This window comes from Leptonychotes weddellii, chromosome 2 (genome assembly GCF_054177405.1).
Source record: "Leptonychotes weddellii isolate Sample4059 chromosome 2, ASM5417740v2, whole genome shotgun sequence".
Lineage (NCBI taxonomy): Eukaryota > Metazoa > Chordata > Mammalia > Carnivora > Phocidae > Leptonychotes > Leptonychotes weddellii.
The window spans coordinates 36,749,054-36,762,164 of NC_138370.1; the positions used below are offsets into that span (position 1 = coordinate 36,749,054).

The 13,111-nt window shown below is 56.2% G+C and overlaps 1 protein-coding gene across 1 annotated transcript in view; it reads left to right on the plus strand.

The window, feature by feature from the left end:
- Positions 1-597: 597 nt before the first annotated feature.
- The window catches only part of SORBS3 (sorbin and SH3 domain containing 3), an 18,752-nt gene continuing 6,238 nt past the window's right edge, over positions 598-13,111 (plus strand). The window contains exons 1-15 of the mRNA XM_081812899.1: positions 598-754; positions 1,008-1,125; positions 2,582-2,775; positions 3,602-3,665; positions 5,859-5,897; positions 6,378-6,444; positions 8,410-8,497; positions 8,746-8,832; positions 8,926-8,979; positions 9,764-9,850; positions 10,421-10,467; positions 10,853-10,992; positions 11,226-11,278; positions 11,403-11,449; positions 11,636-11,807. Of these exons, the coding sequence (XP_081669025.1) occupies positions 653-754; positions 1,008-1,125; positions 2,582-2,775; positions 3,602-3,665; positions 5,859-5,897; positions 6,378-6,444; positions 8,410-8,497; positions 8,746-8,832; positions 8,926-8,979; positions 9,764-9,850; positions 10,421-10,467; positions 10,853-10,992; positions 11,226-11,278; positions 11,403-11,449; positions 11,636-11,807 (1,359 nt within the window). The 5' untranslated portion in view covers positions 598-652. The remainder of the gene's footprint in view (positions 755-1,007; positions 1,126-2,581; positions 2,776-3,601; positions 3,666-5,858; positions 5,898-6,377; positions 6,445-8,409; positions 8,498-8,745; positions 8,833-8,925; positions 8,980-9,763; positions 9,851-10,420; positions 10,468-10,852; positions 10,993-11,225; positions 11,279-11,402; positions 11,450-11,635; positions 11,808-13,111) is intronic.

Below are 13,111 nucleotides of genomic sequence, written 5' to 3' on the forward strand. Positions count from 1 at the left end.
GAGCTGATACTCCTTTGAGCTCAGAAGGAGTGGTTCCTCCTGCCTGGAAATGCCCCCACACTCTCCCCCTCCCATAACCTTGGCCTTGCTGGGCAGTAGGCGGGGGGCCTTGCTGTTGTTCTGGGCCTCTCCCTCAGCCCAAGTAAGGCCTTGTGCCTGCTGGCAAGCAGATGCTCACGGAGGGACTGGAGGAGGCAGAGGGGCCTGGAACAAAGTCCTGAATGCCCAGGCCCTCCTGAGCCAGCTGCCCCAGTCCCCTCTGCCTTCCCTCTGGGGGAGCAGGCCACACTGTGCAGTGAGTAGGCCCGTGTGCCCAAGGCTTTGTCCAGCAGGCCCGCTCCCCGCCAGCCGCCCTCCTCCTCCTCACTAGCCTCCCCTCCCCCACGCCCACCCCGAGCTCCTGCCCAGGCCTAACAAGCAGCCCTTTGTGCCTCTGGGGGCCGCCTGGGCAGTCCTCAGGCCAGGGCCCACAGAGGCCTGTTTCCTGGGTCCTTGAGCTCCCACACCGCTGCCCCCTCCCCGCCCCCAAGGTTGAGCCCAGAGGGCACAGGCGGCCGAGCCCAGCAGGGCTTCCCCTTCCTCCTTCCTTCCGCACAGAGGACACACAGACGAGCAGCTGGCACAGCCGGAGCCCCCCAACCTTGACCCAAGCATGCAGGCCCCACCCTGCAACCTCGCGGCTGGGCTCAGCCTGGACCACCTCCTCCCCGGCAATCTCCGGGCCCACGGAGGGTCGTCCTCCCGGGGGGCACGGGTGAGTGAGACAGTGAGGAGAGGGTTCCTGTGGGCCCGGGGTGGACGGGGACCTCCAAGGACAGGTGAGGGAGCAGGAGGATTAAAGGAATGGAGGGAAGGGGCAGAAGACAGCTCCAGAGAGCCTCACTGGCTACCAGCAAAGGGGTCGGGAGGGCCCTCCAGCCCTCACCGTGGGGTAAACTGTGTCTGCGCTTGCCACCCTTCTGCGGAACCTTCGGGCCTGAGCTGCAGCTCCTGGCCCCTCCCCACAGGTGCCTGTGATCCGGAATGGTGGCTCCAATACCCTTAATTTCCAGTTTCATGACCCTGCGCCCAGGACCGTGTGCAATGGGTACATCCCCCAGAGGAGAGATGCTTCCCGGCACCCAGGTAGGTCTGCTCAGGAAAACCTGCTCCAGGAGCCCCATGTCGGGGGTGGGGGAATCAGAGCCTCCTGAGCCCTGCCATCTGGCACCACCCTGTGATGGGCAGGAGGGGCATGGAGGGCTCTCAAGGTCCCGGGCCTCTGAGCTCATCTAGCTGCCCTTCTCTGTGTGAACACTGATGGCCTGTGAGTGTGAAATCTGCTGAGGGAGAGAGCAGGCTGACACATCCCTTCCCTGCCAGGGGAAGGAAGTGTGCAGGGGACACAGCCTTGGGAGGCACGGGGACCTCTAGCAGGTTGGGGAATAGCTTGGACTGGGGATGGAAGGGTGGAGGAATGTGAGCATATGTTGGCTGCAGAAAGAGCAGGGGCCAAACCCCACAAGTCTGTACTCACCAGCCAAGCAGAAGTTTGGAGAGGCAGCTCTGAGAGCCCGTCAGCCCCTGGGCTCCCACAAGTCATCCCAGCCTGGGCCATGGAGTCCAGAAGATCCCAGGACCTCCTGGGTGCAGGTCAACCCCTGGGACCCCTTTCCTGAGGAGGCAGACATCCTTTATTGAGCATCTCACTGAGGCAGGCCCTGTGTCAAGTAGTTTATTCATTTAACAAATAATTGTTGAACCCTTAGAACATGTGGGACACTGAAAAGACACACTATAAGCCTTCTCTCATTTAATCCCTTGATGTCCTAGAAAGATAAGGTACAATTATCAAACTCTTCCCAGCGAGGAACCGGAGTCTCAGAGATGTTCAGTCATAGAGTCCGAGCTGAGATTCAACCCTGGTCCTTCCAGCCCCAACGCTCTTATGCTGCAACTCTGGTGACTTGGGGGCTGAAGGTTCTGGGGAAGTTGAGGACACAGTCACCATCTCTGGTGACTGAGTTTCTATCCCTCTTCAAGAGCCTTGTGACTGTATGTCAGACACTGTGCTAGGCACGGTCATACACACCAGATCTCTCTGGATGTTTGCCATGATTACCCTCGTTTTACAGAAGTGGAAACAGAGGCACCAAGAGGTTGCTTGCTGTGCCCCAGGTCACATGGCCAGTAGGTGGTAGAGCTGGTGTCTGAATTCTTTGTCCCCCCTTCAAGCCCAGTGTCTTTTCTGCCACACTCTGCTGCCTTCCCAGCTAGGATTGTCCCCAGCATTCTCTGCAAGTAATGATTCCCAGCCCTCATTCTGAAGGCTTTTAGGACAGCCCTCAGAAAGGATAGGGCAGACACGGGCACAGATTTCTCAAAACAAAATCCATTTTCATTTACTTTAACTAAAAAATAAACAAAGGCCTCTGGTCCTGCATGGAATGGGGAAGGCTGCAGAGTCTGTCTCATCAAGTCAAACAAACAAGATGTTGAAACTTTTGAACCCACGGGATCAATGTTCTGAAGAGCTAAGAGACAAACAAGTCCAGGTGGGGCCCCTGCCCATTGCTAATGCTCTGCTGCTCATTCCCTACAGACCCTGCTTGGTATCAGACCTGGCCCAGTCCTGGCAGCCGGCCCTCGGGGAGCCAGAAGACCCCTGCCTCCCAGCATCCCCAGAACTGGTCAGCCACATGGACCAAAGACAGCAAGCGTCGGGACAAGCGCTGGGTCAAATATGAGGGAATCGGGCCTGTGGATGAGAGCGGCATGCCTATTGCCCCCCGATCTGTGAGTCTAGGGCTGGGGGCCACTGATGATGGGGCCCAGGGACCTCATGCTGAGCTCCACTTCTGTGAATTAAAGTGGGAGCAACGAAGAATGCACCCAAACCATTTCAGACTAAAGCAGCGTTCCACCATGATGGGTGGAACCACATAAATTACAGGCGCTCTTGTGGTCTGAGTTGCACAAGTGGTCTGTCGGGGAAAGGGAGATCTAGAATGCTCCCCCAGGTTCTCAGAGGTGCAGAGCCCCTGCTGTAAGGGCTGCCCCGGGGAAGGGACCCCCTCTGTTCATAGCCCCAGGGCCTGGCACAGCCACTAAGTGAATGACTGGGTTGAATGAGCCGGCAGAGTCCTGAGTGAGATGCCCTCACACTGTGGCAGGCTTGGAAGGATCCAGAGCCCAGGCTCCGAGGGCCCTGCCCTTCTTCCAGCCGCCTGCCTTCAGTTCTGCATCTGAAAGTGAAGTAGGTAACACACCTCCCAGGGCTGTTTTCAGTCTCAGCTGTGAAATGCCATTCTACCCCTACATTATTGCATTTATTTGTCATTATATAGAAATACATGTTTGTTGTAGAAACATCAGAGATATAGGAAAGCAAAGAGAAAAAATAGAAATCACCCCAAATCTTACAGCCTCGGGATAGATCATCACTGAGGGAGATCCTTCTCTACACCTTATTCATATGTAATGTGCCATATGAAGTTACTTTATTAGACCTATCACAACAGCCCGCCCACTTCAAGGGTGGCCAGAGAAAGGACTCAGCAAGGAAAAACTTCTGTGGCTTCCTATTAAGAAGGTGGCCTGACTTTGTCTTTTCTGATCCCAGAGTGTTGATAGCCCCAGGGACTGGTACCGGAGAATGTTCCAGCAGATTCACCGGAAAATGCCAGGTGAGACACCCTTCTAGGGCCCTCTCTCTGCTGAGTGGGCTCCAGCCCCTGGGGCTGGGGTATGGAGGGGCAGAAAAGGGAACTTAGCCACTCTGGGAGGTCTTCTCCACCCACCCCAGGCTCTGTGGTGGGTCCTCCCTAAAACAGGCCAAAGGGGAGGAGTCTCCAAACCCTTTTCTGTCCTTGGGAGGACAATGATGAGACACTGTCCCTCGTCTCCTCTGACAGTACTGGGAAGCCATGCAGTCACTCATTTGTTCAATCAGTCCCCTGACCATCTATTGAGCACTTACTGTGTGCTGAGCACTATTCTAGGTGCTGAAGATAAAACAGGGAATAAAAAAGAATGTCACTTCCCCAGTGAAGCTTAAGACAGAGGGAGAATAAACAGATACATATTTAATATGGCAGATGGTGGTAAGGGCAAGGGAGAAAAAGGAAAGGTCAGTGCCCAGTGCAGACTGGTGAGGGAAGGCCCTGATAGGTGGCATTTGAGCGGAGAGCTGAGGGAGGGAAGGAGCCAGCCCTACAGAGCCAGGGGAGGAGCCTGGCAGCAGGGGGAGCAGCAGAGACCCAGGGGCAGAAGCAGACCTGGCCGGTTCTGGAGCAGCAAGGAGAGGCTGGACTGGAGTGAGAGGGGCATTGGTGGGAGACGGAGTCAGAGTGACAGGATCTGGTCACGGAGGGCCTTTGGGGCCCTGATCAGGGCTTTGGCTTTTACTGTGCAAGAGCTGAGGAGCCAAGGGGAGGTTCTGAGCACAGAAGAGTGACATGCTCTGAAGGCTCACTCTGGCTGCCAGCTTGGGTGGGAGATGAGGCAGTGAAGGACACAGCAGACCACTTAGAGGGCCTGGCTTTCATCCAGGCTAGAGGCCGACAGTGTCTCAGACCAGAGCAGTAGTAGCGGGCCTGGTGGGATTCTGGAGACAGTCATGAGAATTTGCTGATAGAGTGGATGTGGCATGAATAAAAGAAGTCAAGGATGACTTGAAACCTGAGCAAGTCAAAGGATGTTGCTTCCAAAATCAGGGAGGACTGAGGGGAGGTACGGTCTAAGAGGCATTCAGTTTTCGATGAGGTCCATCTGGTTGGAGATGTCAAGTAGGCAGTTAATATGCAAGTCTGTAGTTCAGGGGTGAGGCTTAAGCTGCAGATGGAAATACCTGGGATTCACTCAAAAAGATTTTGATTGAAAGCTCCCCACCTAATTCTAATGTGAATCCCTGCAATAGATGGGTTTTTTTAAGCCAGAAGACTAGACAGGATCACCTGGGGAGATAGACAGAGGCCCAAGCACTAAGCCCTGAGGCACTTGGATGTGTAGAGGTTTGAGAGATGAGCAGAAGTCAGCCAAACAGGCTAAGAAGGTACAGCAGAGAGGAGAACCAGAGTTGTCTTCCTGAAGCGACATGAAAAAGGAGTTTCAAGGAGGAATGAGCCACTGTGACAGATGTTGCTGATGGGTCAAGTATTTTGATTTGGTAACATGGAGGTCACTGGCGTCTTTCTTAAGCGTGATTGCGGCAGTCGTGGTGAGGCTGAAAATTTACTTACGGGAAAGGGGAATTGGAGACAGTGAATTTGTTATGGCCAACTCTTTGCCGCAAAGGAAAACAAAACAATGCCGGAGCTGGAGGACGGTATGGGATCTGGAGAGAGGCATTTTGGTCTGGATTTAAGACAGGTGCTGTTGTGGCACGTGTGCATGCCAAGGGGATCAAGTGGGTTGGCGGGTCAGTAGCTTTTCCTAGGAGGCCCCGGAAAGTCATGAGCGCCATGAGGAGTGGATCTGGGCAGAGGGGGAAGGACCAGCATTGAGAAGAGGGTGCAGAAAGGGAAAGAGGGAGAAGGAGAAGTGGAATTTCCCTAACCTGACTTGGTGAGGGCCGGTTTACAAAGGTCAGGGGAAGGGTGTGTGTGGGAACGCAGGGAGGGAGGAGCAGGAGGGTTTGGGCAAGTCCACTGCCTGGGTTGGCTCACTCAGGCCCTAAGTCTGCCAGAGGCATTTCAAACCCTCCAGAGAACTGCCCTCCTAATTCCTTCCCTCCCTCGGGACATTCTTCAGGCCCTGACTCAGCCCCTTGTCCCCTGCCCTAGGCAGGAGGACGGCTGGGAGCCGCTGAGGCAGCCTCACGGGGCTCGCCATCCTCGCTTGCTGCCCCACCCCTGATCTGGTCCTTTCTGCTCCCGCAGACCTGCAGCTGGACTGGACCTTTGAGGAATCACCCAAAGGTGAGGGGGGGCGGGTGGCCCGCCCCAGCTCAGTGCCTGCATTTGCCCATCTTGTAAGCCATGCCTGGCTTTGAGGCTCCCCAGTTGGCTTAGTTCAACTTGAGAAGTTTGTATAGCCCATTTCCGGTGAGCTCCAAATTCCCTGGTAGGTGGCAATGAAGAGCCTCGGCTTCACTGTCCAGTGAGTGTCTTTGCCCTGGCTGTGATTTCTCTGGGCTTCTCTATCCTCATCTGTAAAATGGGGACACTACCTACCCCAGAGTTGTGAAGATTTAGTGAGGAGTGTAAAGCTTTTGGTGCAAAGCCCCCATAGTGTGGTCCAGAGCACCCCCAACCCTGTTCCCACAGCCACCCAAGAGCATGTGTGGGAGTGGGTGCCAGAATCTTCAGTGCTCACCCAGTACCCTCAAGCTGAGCTCTCACCTCCCCTGGCCTGTCTTCTCCCACCTTCAGTGGCTTCCTCCTGTGCCGCCTCTACAGACTCCAGGCATCCAGGGCCCCAGCAAAGACCGGTTGCCAGGCCAGGCCAGGCCTCTTCTCTGAGTGGGTGAGTCCTCCTGGGAAAGGGGCCCAAGGGCTGCGGAGGGAAACTGGCTTCCTGGCGGGGACTGGCACCCCCTGGTGGCCACAGCCAGTACAGCCTCTCCCCCCACCCCATCTCGCAGCTCTGCTCCTTCTTAGGGTCCCCACCATTCCAGATACTCTCTCTCTCCCTGCTGGGGCCAAAGGGGAGTGGTGGGCAGGGGTGGACTTTGCACCCATTCCTGGTCAGGAATGCTTGCGTTGCTTTTGTGGTTGGCGGCAGGAACTCATCACGCCAAAGATCCACAGGTCATAATGGGGTGAAGAGTGGGGTGGCCCGTGGCTAGGTGTGGACCTGTGGCCATTCACTCCAAAGCCTGAGAGAAAACAAGGGGTGCAGAGGATCCTAACTTTCCTCCCAAGAGGATCCGACTTTCCTCACACTTCCACCTAAGTGAAGGATGTATCCCCTTGCTCTGCACAAACCACACAAGCCCAGCCCAGGCTGCCGGGGCCCTGAGGGGGCTCAACCAGAACTTGAGAATCAGCAGCTTTGCCTCAAAGTGAAATCAATGAGTTTCTTATTCCTTTACAGGAAGGTATTAACCTCAAGAACGTGGCCATACCTGGCCTGTGGCTCTTGGCATCATTAATAAGATAGAGGCTAAGAGCTCAAGAGTTGAACGCAGAGTTTGGATTCAAGCTGGTGCGCTTCCACTAGCCATGCGACCTTGGGCAACTTAACCAGTCTCAGCTCTCTGCTGAGTGGGGACCACACCGTGGTTGTGAGGGTTTGGGCACATAGCAAGTCTCTACGTGTTATTGTTTTTTAAAGATTTTATTTATTTTTTTGAGAGAGAGACACAGAGAGGGAGTACGAGCATGAGTGGGGAGAGGAGCAGTGGGAGAGGAGCAGAGGCAGAGGGAGAAGCAGACTCCCCGCTAGGCAGGGAGCCTGACATGGGGCTCCATCCTGGGACTCCAGGATCATGACCTGAGCCGAAGGCAGACATTTAACCAACTGAGCCACCCAGGTGCCCCTCCACGAACATTATTAATATACGGGCTCAACTATGACTAGAGCTTCCCTAAATTAGGAATGATGTATTCTATTCTCCTTGTCAGTGGTATTGCTAATATTTTTATTTCTAAAATAGAGAACAGAGTCATAGTTACAGCCAATAAATCCTGACCCTCCGGTCAGACATTCCATCATTTGATAATCTTGGTACAGTGGTGGAAACATTCAGACTCAACAGAGTCTGGAACACTTAAGCCAGCCAAGAAAGGAGCCCTGGAGGGGAACGAAGGCAAACGTGACAGTGTGGAGCCTTGGTAGCTGGAGTGGTTTCACAGATGACATCACTGAATGCAGCACCCCCAGGGATCTGGGGCGCAGGGAGCAAAAATAGCTTGCCCAGGGCTCCCGAGTCAGGGCTGCAGGCCCTTTGCCCTGCCCGGGATTCTCCTCGGACTAGGATGTAGACCCACCCACACCCTTGGGCATGTGTGCAAGACCACTCGACTGCGACAACCTGGAAGACCAGCTTCCTCAAAGCTGCACAAACATACATAGCCACAGCCGTGGGGCCAGACTGAACACGCACGTAGGGTATTTCACTAAGGCCAGTAGGAAGGGACTGGCCACTCATGGAGCAGATGCACGTGTTAGGCCTTCTCCTGGGCATCTCACATATGTTCCCTCACCGGAGCTTCACCGCACCCTCACGAAGGTGGGACTCCTTCTCATATTATAGGTATTGAATCTGAGGCTCTGAGAGCTCAGTAACTTGCCAAAAGACCCCAGCTAAGTGATGAAGCTGGCACTTGAACTCCGAGCGCATAACTCTCCACTGTGTAACACTGTTTTCACAGGCTGGAGCCAGTAGCAGGGGGCAGGGGGTCGTGGTAGCATGTGCAGGGCTGTGTTCTCACTTATGCCTTAGTCTCCCTAAAAGGAAACTGAAGAGATGTCCTCCCCTTTCTTTAGAAGACGCTGGGACCCCTCTGAAGAGTTTCCTAGAAGCACCTTCAACTGTAATCCTGGAGCATCCTCCCTACACCAGACCCCAAATCAGGTACCCTTCCCAGCATCCTCCCCTCACTGACCCTGGCACTGTGCTCTTTGGCCAGGCCTCTCTGCTGAAGAGTAGGATAATGCCCTTTCGGTTTGGAGCCTGTCCTGTGCAGCCAGGAGAGCCCAGAATCCTTAGGAAGGCACTGGCAGGCAGAGGGGTGAGGCAGTGGCCTACAGGCCTGCTTTTGGAGCCTGAAGAGTGTCCTGGTACCCCTCTGCTCAAGCTGATGCCCACCTACTTCCATGCAGGTGCCCAGACGCCAAGAGAAAGCAGACAATGTCTGGACCGAAGATTCTTGGAACCAGTTCCTGCAAGAACTAGAGACTGGACAGAAGGTGAGTGTCCTGCTAGCCCTCTGAGAGTGCACATACTCCTTGGTTAGTGCATTTTGGAATCCTCCCCCTCTGACTCACCCTTCCCATCCTTAGCCCAAGAAACCGCTAGTGGATGACCCTGTTGAGAAGCCCTCCCAGCCCATTGAGGTGAGTGCTGCAGGATATGTTGGAGGGGGAGAGAGATAGCTATGCTCGGGGACAAATGAGGGAGACTTCTGGGTGGTTGTTGGCCCCAGTGACCATGGGCGGAGGCCAGAGACCCAAAGCTCTGACTCTCTCCAGTCCCATACAGTTTACCTCTGTATCCCCAGCACCTGGGACAGTGCCTGGCATACAATACGCACTCAAATATGTGTTGAATACATGTCTATTGACCAAAGTGGGAGCAGAGAAGGGAGTGGTCAGTGTGGACTTGTATTCTTGGAGGTGGAGCTGGGAGGGCTTGGCCAGGCAGAGAGAGAGAGCACGTGCTCAGTGTGGAGGAGTGCAGAGACAAAGGCTGGAGAGACAGTGAAAGGGAAAGCAGGTGGGGTACAGGCTGTGGAAAGCCATAGAAGACTTGATGAGAGAGGAAGTGGGGAGCTTTATGGGCTCTCCAACAGCAAAGTAACAGGACAAAAGGCACTATCAGGAAGTACTAAGGTACTATCATGGGAGTAGGGATGGGTGAGCTGGACCGATGAGAGGGCCAGTGAGAAGCTGTGGAAGGGCGGTCCTGACACCCTGAGACACAGCTCTGGGCAGGCCCACTGCAGGGAGCCTGTCCTGGCCCTGTGCCCTGAGCCTGCCCTTTACCCAAGCACAGTGTGCTTTGCTTTGTCCTGCTGCCCACTAAGTTTCTCACATCTGACCTTCGATCAGTGCTCCCCCACTGTGCCCTCCACCGCCCCCCTCCCCACTGCCCAAGTCTCTCCCCATAATCCTCCCCCAGGTCTTGCTGGAGAGAGAGCTGGCCAAGCTGAGTGCGGAGCTGGACAAGGACCTGCGGGCAATTGAGACCCGGCAGCCGTCCCACAAGGTACCGGCCTCCCAGTCCCCTCCTGGGTGACTCTGGGACCCGGAGTCCCCCGCACAGCAGCGGAGCGTGGGTGGGAGGGGCAGGCAGAGCAGAGGTGTCGCCTCCAGCCGCACTTGGCACGACCTTGGACGGACTTCATCCCTGACTGCTGTCTCCTTTACAAAATGCAGGGCGTTGACTTTTCCAAATGACCCCTAAGAACCCTTCCAGGCCGATTCCACGTCAGCCTGACGTCCGGGTGCCAAGGGCTCCCCGCCCCCACCTCGCCCCGCCCCCCCCACCCCCGACCTCAGTCCGCAGGGACCCCAACCCTTACCCGGCCCCGGTTTCCTGGGCCGGCCTCCCCTCTTCCGCCACCCCACGGTTCCCCCCCCCCCCCCCGCGCTCCTCGACTCCTCCTGGGCTCCCGGCCCGCCCGCCTGTGCGGGCGACTCTAGGACCCCGCGTCCCTCCTACCCCTCCCCACCCCGCCTGCCCTTCCAAGCCGGAAACTTTTCCCGAGGCGGCGGCGCCGGCTGCCACGGGGACCCGGCGTCCCGGGCCCTGACCGCACCCCATCTCCCCTCACAGAGCTCCCAAGTGCCCCGACGGTCCCGGGAGCCGCGGCCCCCCGCGCGGTGAGTGGCCAGGCCGGGCGCGGGGGACGTGGCGCGGGGCGGCGGCGGCCTCGCAGGGAGGGGGCGAGCCCCGCGGAGGGCGCGGGAGGAGGGGCCTGGAGGCCGGCGAGTGGCCGCGGAGGGCAACTGTCCCCGCCGGAGGATTGGGTGGCCCCGGCCGGCGGCCTCGCGCTTCCCACGCGCCCTCCCGCCTCCCGTGGCCCCAGGCCGCACCCTTTCCCGGCGGCGACTGCTGGGGAAGTAGGACATCCTGTTGAGAGCCCGGGACGTGGGAGACGCCTTGGGAGGAGGCGGCGGGAGACGGAGAGACTTTCGGGCGGCAGGGGTGAGTGGCGTAGGGTGTGAGGCCTCAGACAGGTGGCTCACACACTGTGTCCCCGCGCAGTCCGGCCCCCGCCTGGAGCTCCAGTTCCCCGAATGCACTTTACCGGGGTTCCTCCCGGCCCCTGAGCCCCCAAAGAATGGCGGATGGCGCAAGCCCCTTCCTAGGTCGTAGGGACTTTGTCTACCCTTCCTCGGCTCCAGGTAAGGACCAGATCCTGCTCTTTTTCTTATCCAGAGGCCCGCCACCGTGCAACCGATATGCTGGTGCCCCGTGCGGCTGGGGTGGGGCTGGGGTGGGGCTGGGGTGGGAGGAGGACGGTCACAGAGCCCCCTCTTAACACTGGCCCTGTGCTGGGGTGGGGGGGAGCAGAACCCCATCCGAACACCCCGCCCCAGACATGGCCTTCCCAAGCTGAGGTAGCGCTTTTTCACAGACCCTAATGCCTCTGAAGGAGGGGGCAGCCCAGCCAGGAAGGAAGAGAAGAAGGTAAGGAGGGGTGGGAGCACTAGGGTAGGGTGCATGGGGATCTGGGGTGGTTCTCGTGATGGCTGTTCTAGACCTGCCACCTGTTTGACTAAGGTGACTCCCTCTGTCCTCTCCCCCTGCCCAGAGGAAGGCTGCCAGACTCAAGTTTGACTTCCAGGCACAGTCCCCTAAGTAAGTGCCCTTCTCTCCAACCCCCACCCCCAAATGTCTCTGCACCCTATGGGAGGAGAGGGAGGACAGGGCTGCTACAGCCTCCCGCAGAGGGTGGAGGAGACTCTGGGTGCACTAGACAGGGTCTGAAGGGAAGGAGGATTGGGAGGACCTCACCTTGCTGGATATCCTTGCTCTGGCCTGCAGGGAGCTGACTCTGAAGAAGGGTGATATTGTCTACATCCACAAGGAGGTGGACAAGAACTGGCTGGAGGGGGAGCACCATGGCCGGCTAGGCATCTTCCCTGCTAATTATGTGGAGGTAAGCAGAGGAGCAAGCAGGAGCCCAGCTGGGAGGGTGCATGGGTTTGCAGAGACTTAGAGTGCATACCCCTTTATCCCTGCACGGCCCCTCTGTGGAGCTGATTGCTCCTCCACATCTTACAGGCTTCCTGGTAGGTAAAACTGTGAACTCCAGGGGGCAGGGGCCAAGTCAGCCTCATTCATGCCCTCGGCGCCCCGCACAGTTGGGCCCAGTGCTTTGCCTGCACTCAGGACATGTTTCTTAAATGAGCGCCAAAGGTGGAGCCCAGCCCATGGAGAACCACATGACCCCGCTTTTGCACCAGAGGCCACCAGCCCAGACTGTCACCATTCAGCATCCGTCTCTCTCATGCTGTCTTTGGGAAGGATCCTGAGGGCAACTGCCAAGAGCATGAAGTGTGTGACAGCTTACAAATCACACATACATTCATCACTTCCTTTGTGTGTATTACCTCCCTTGTTCCTCTCATTAACCTGAGAAGTGACCAGTCATCCCCATTTTACAAATGTGTTTGCTAAGGTTCGGAGACAAGTGGTTAAGTACAAGACCCAGAAGTGTCTGGCTGGCTCGGTCGGTAGAGCTTGCTACTCCTGATCTTGGGGTTGTGAGTTCGAGCCTCGCAATGGGGGTAGAGTTAACTTAAAAATACGGTATCAGCATTTAATGATATAAATTTCCCTCTAAGCACTGCTTTACCTACACCCCATAGATTTGGATTTTTTTTTCATTCAACTCTATTTTCTTATTTCCTTTGTGACTTCCTCTTTGACCCATGGATTGGGTTGTTGTTTAATTCGGGCTCTCAATTTGACAAGCATCAGTAGGCCTCCCCTACCTTCAGAACAGTCACTCTGATTCTGAAATTCCACAAAGTATAGCCAGTATTCCATCGTATCAGTAATTTACATCTTAGTATGAACTAGTTTACTAGCTTCTTGATTTTTTTATGAGTAGGATGAAGCAAAGAGAATATGGGGATTCTGGGCACTGGGTGGGGTAGAAGGGAGGGGAAAGAGGGATACTTGGTTCTCAGCAGTGGTAAAATGTTAGATCCCCACTTTCAGATCAGATTACCAGGTGTGTGCTGCTTTTTGGAATTCCTCATTTACTTCTGGGCTCCAATTTAAGCTGTCTCTTAGGACTGGCTTCCATCTTGGCTCTGACATTGCCTACTCCACACCTCTAGGGGAAATTCTTCCTCCGGTAGCCTTCTGCGACTAACCACCCCTTGGCTGTGCTCACCCCAGCCACCCTCCAAGCTTGTGTCTGGTGTCCACATCCTCACTGGCTTTGGGGGCAGATCACGCCCATACCATCGTCTCTTTGTTACCCTCCCAGGAGCCCCAGGTCTGTGCCCG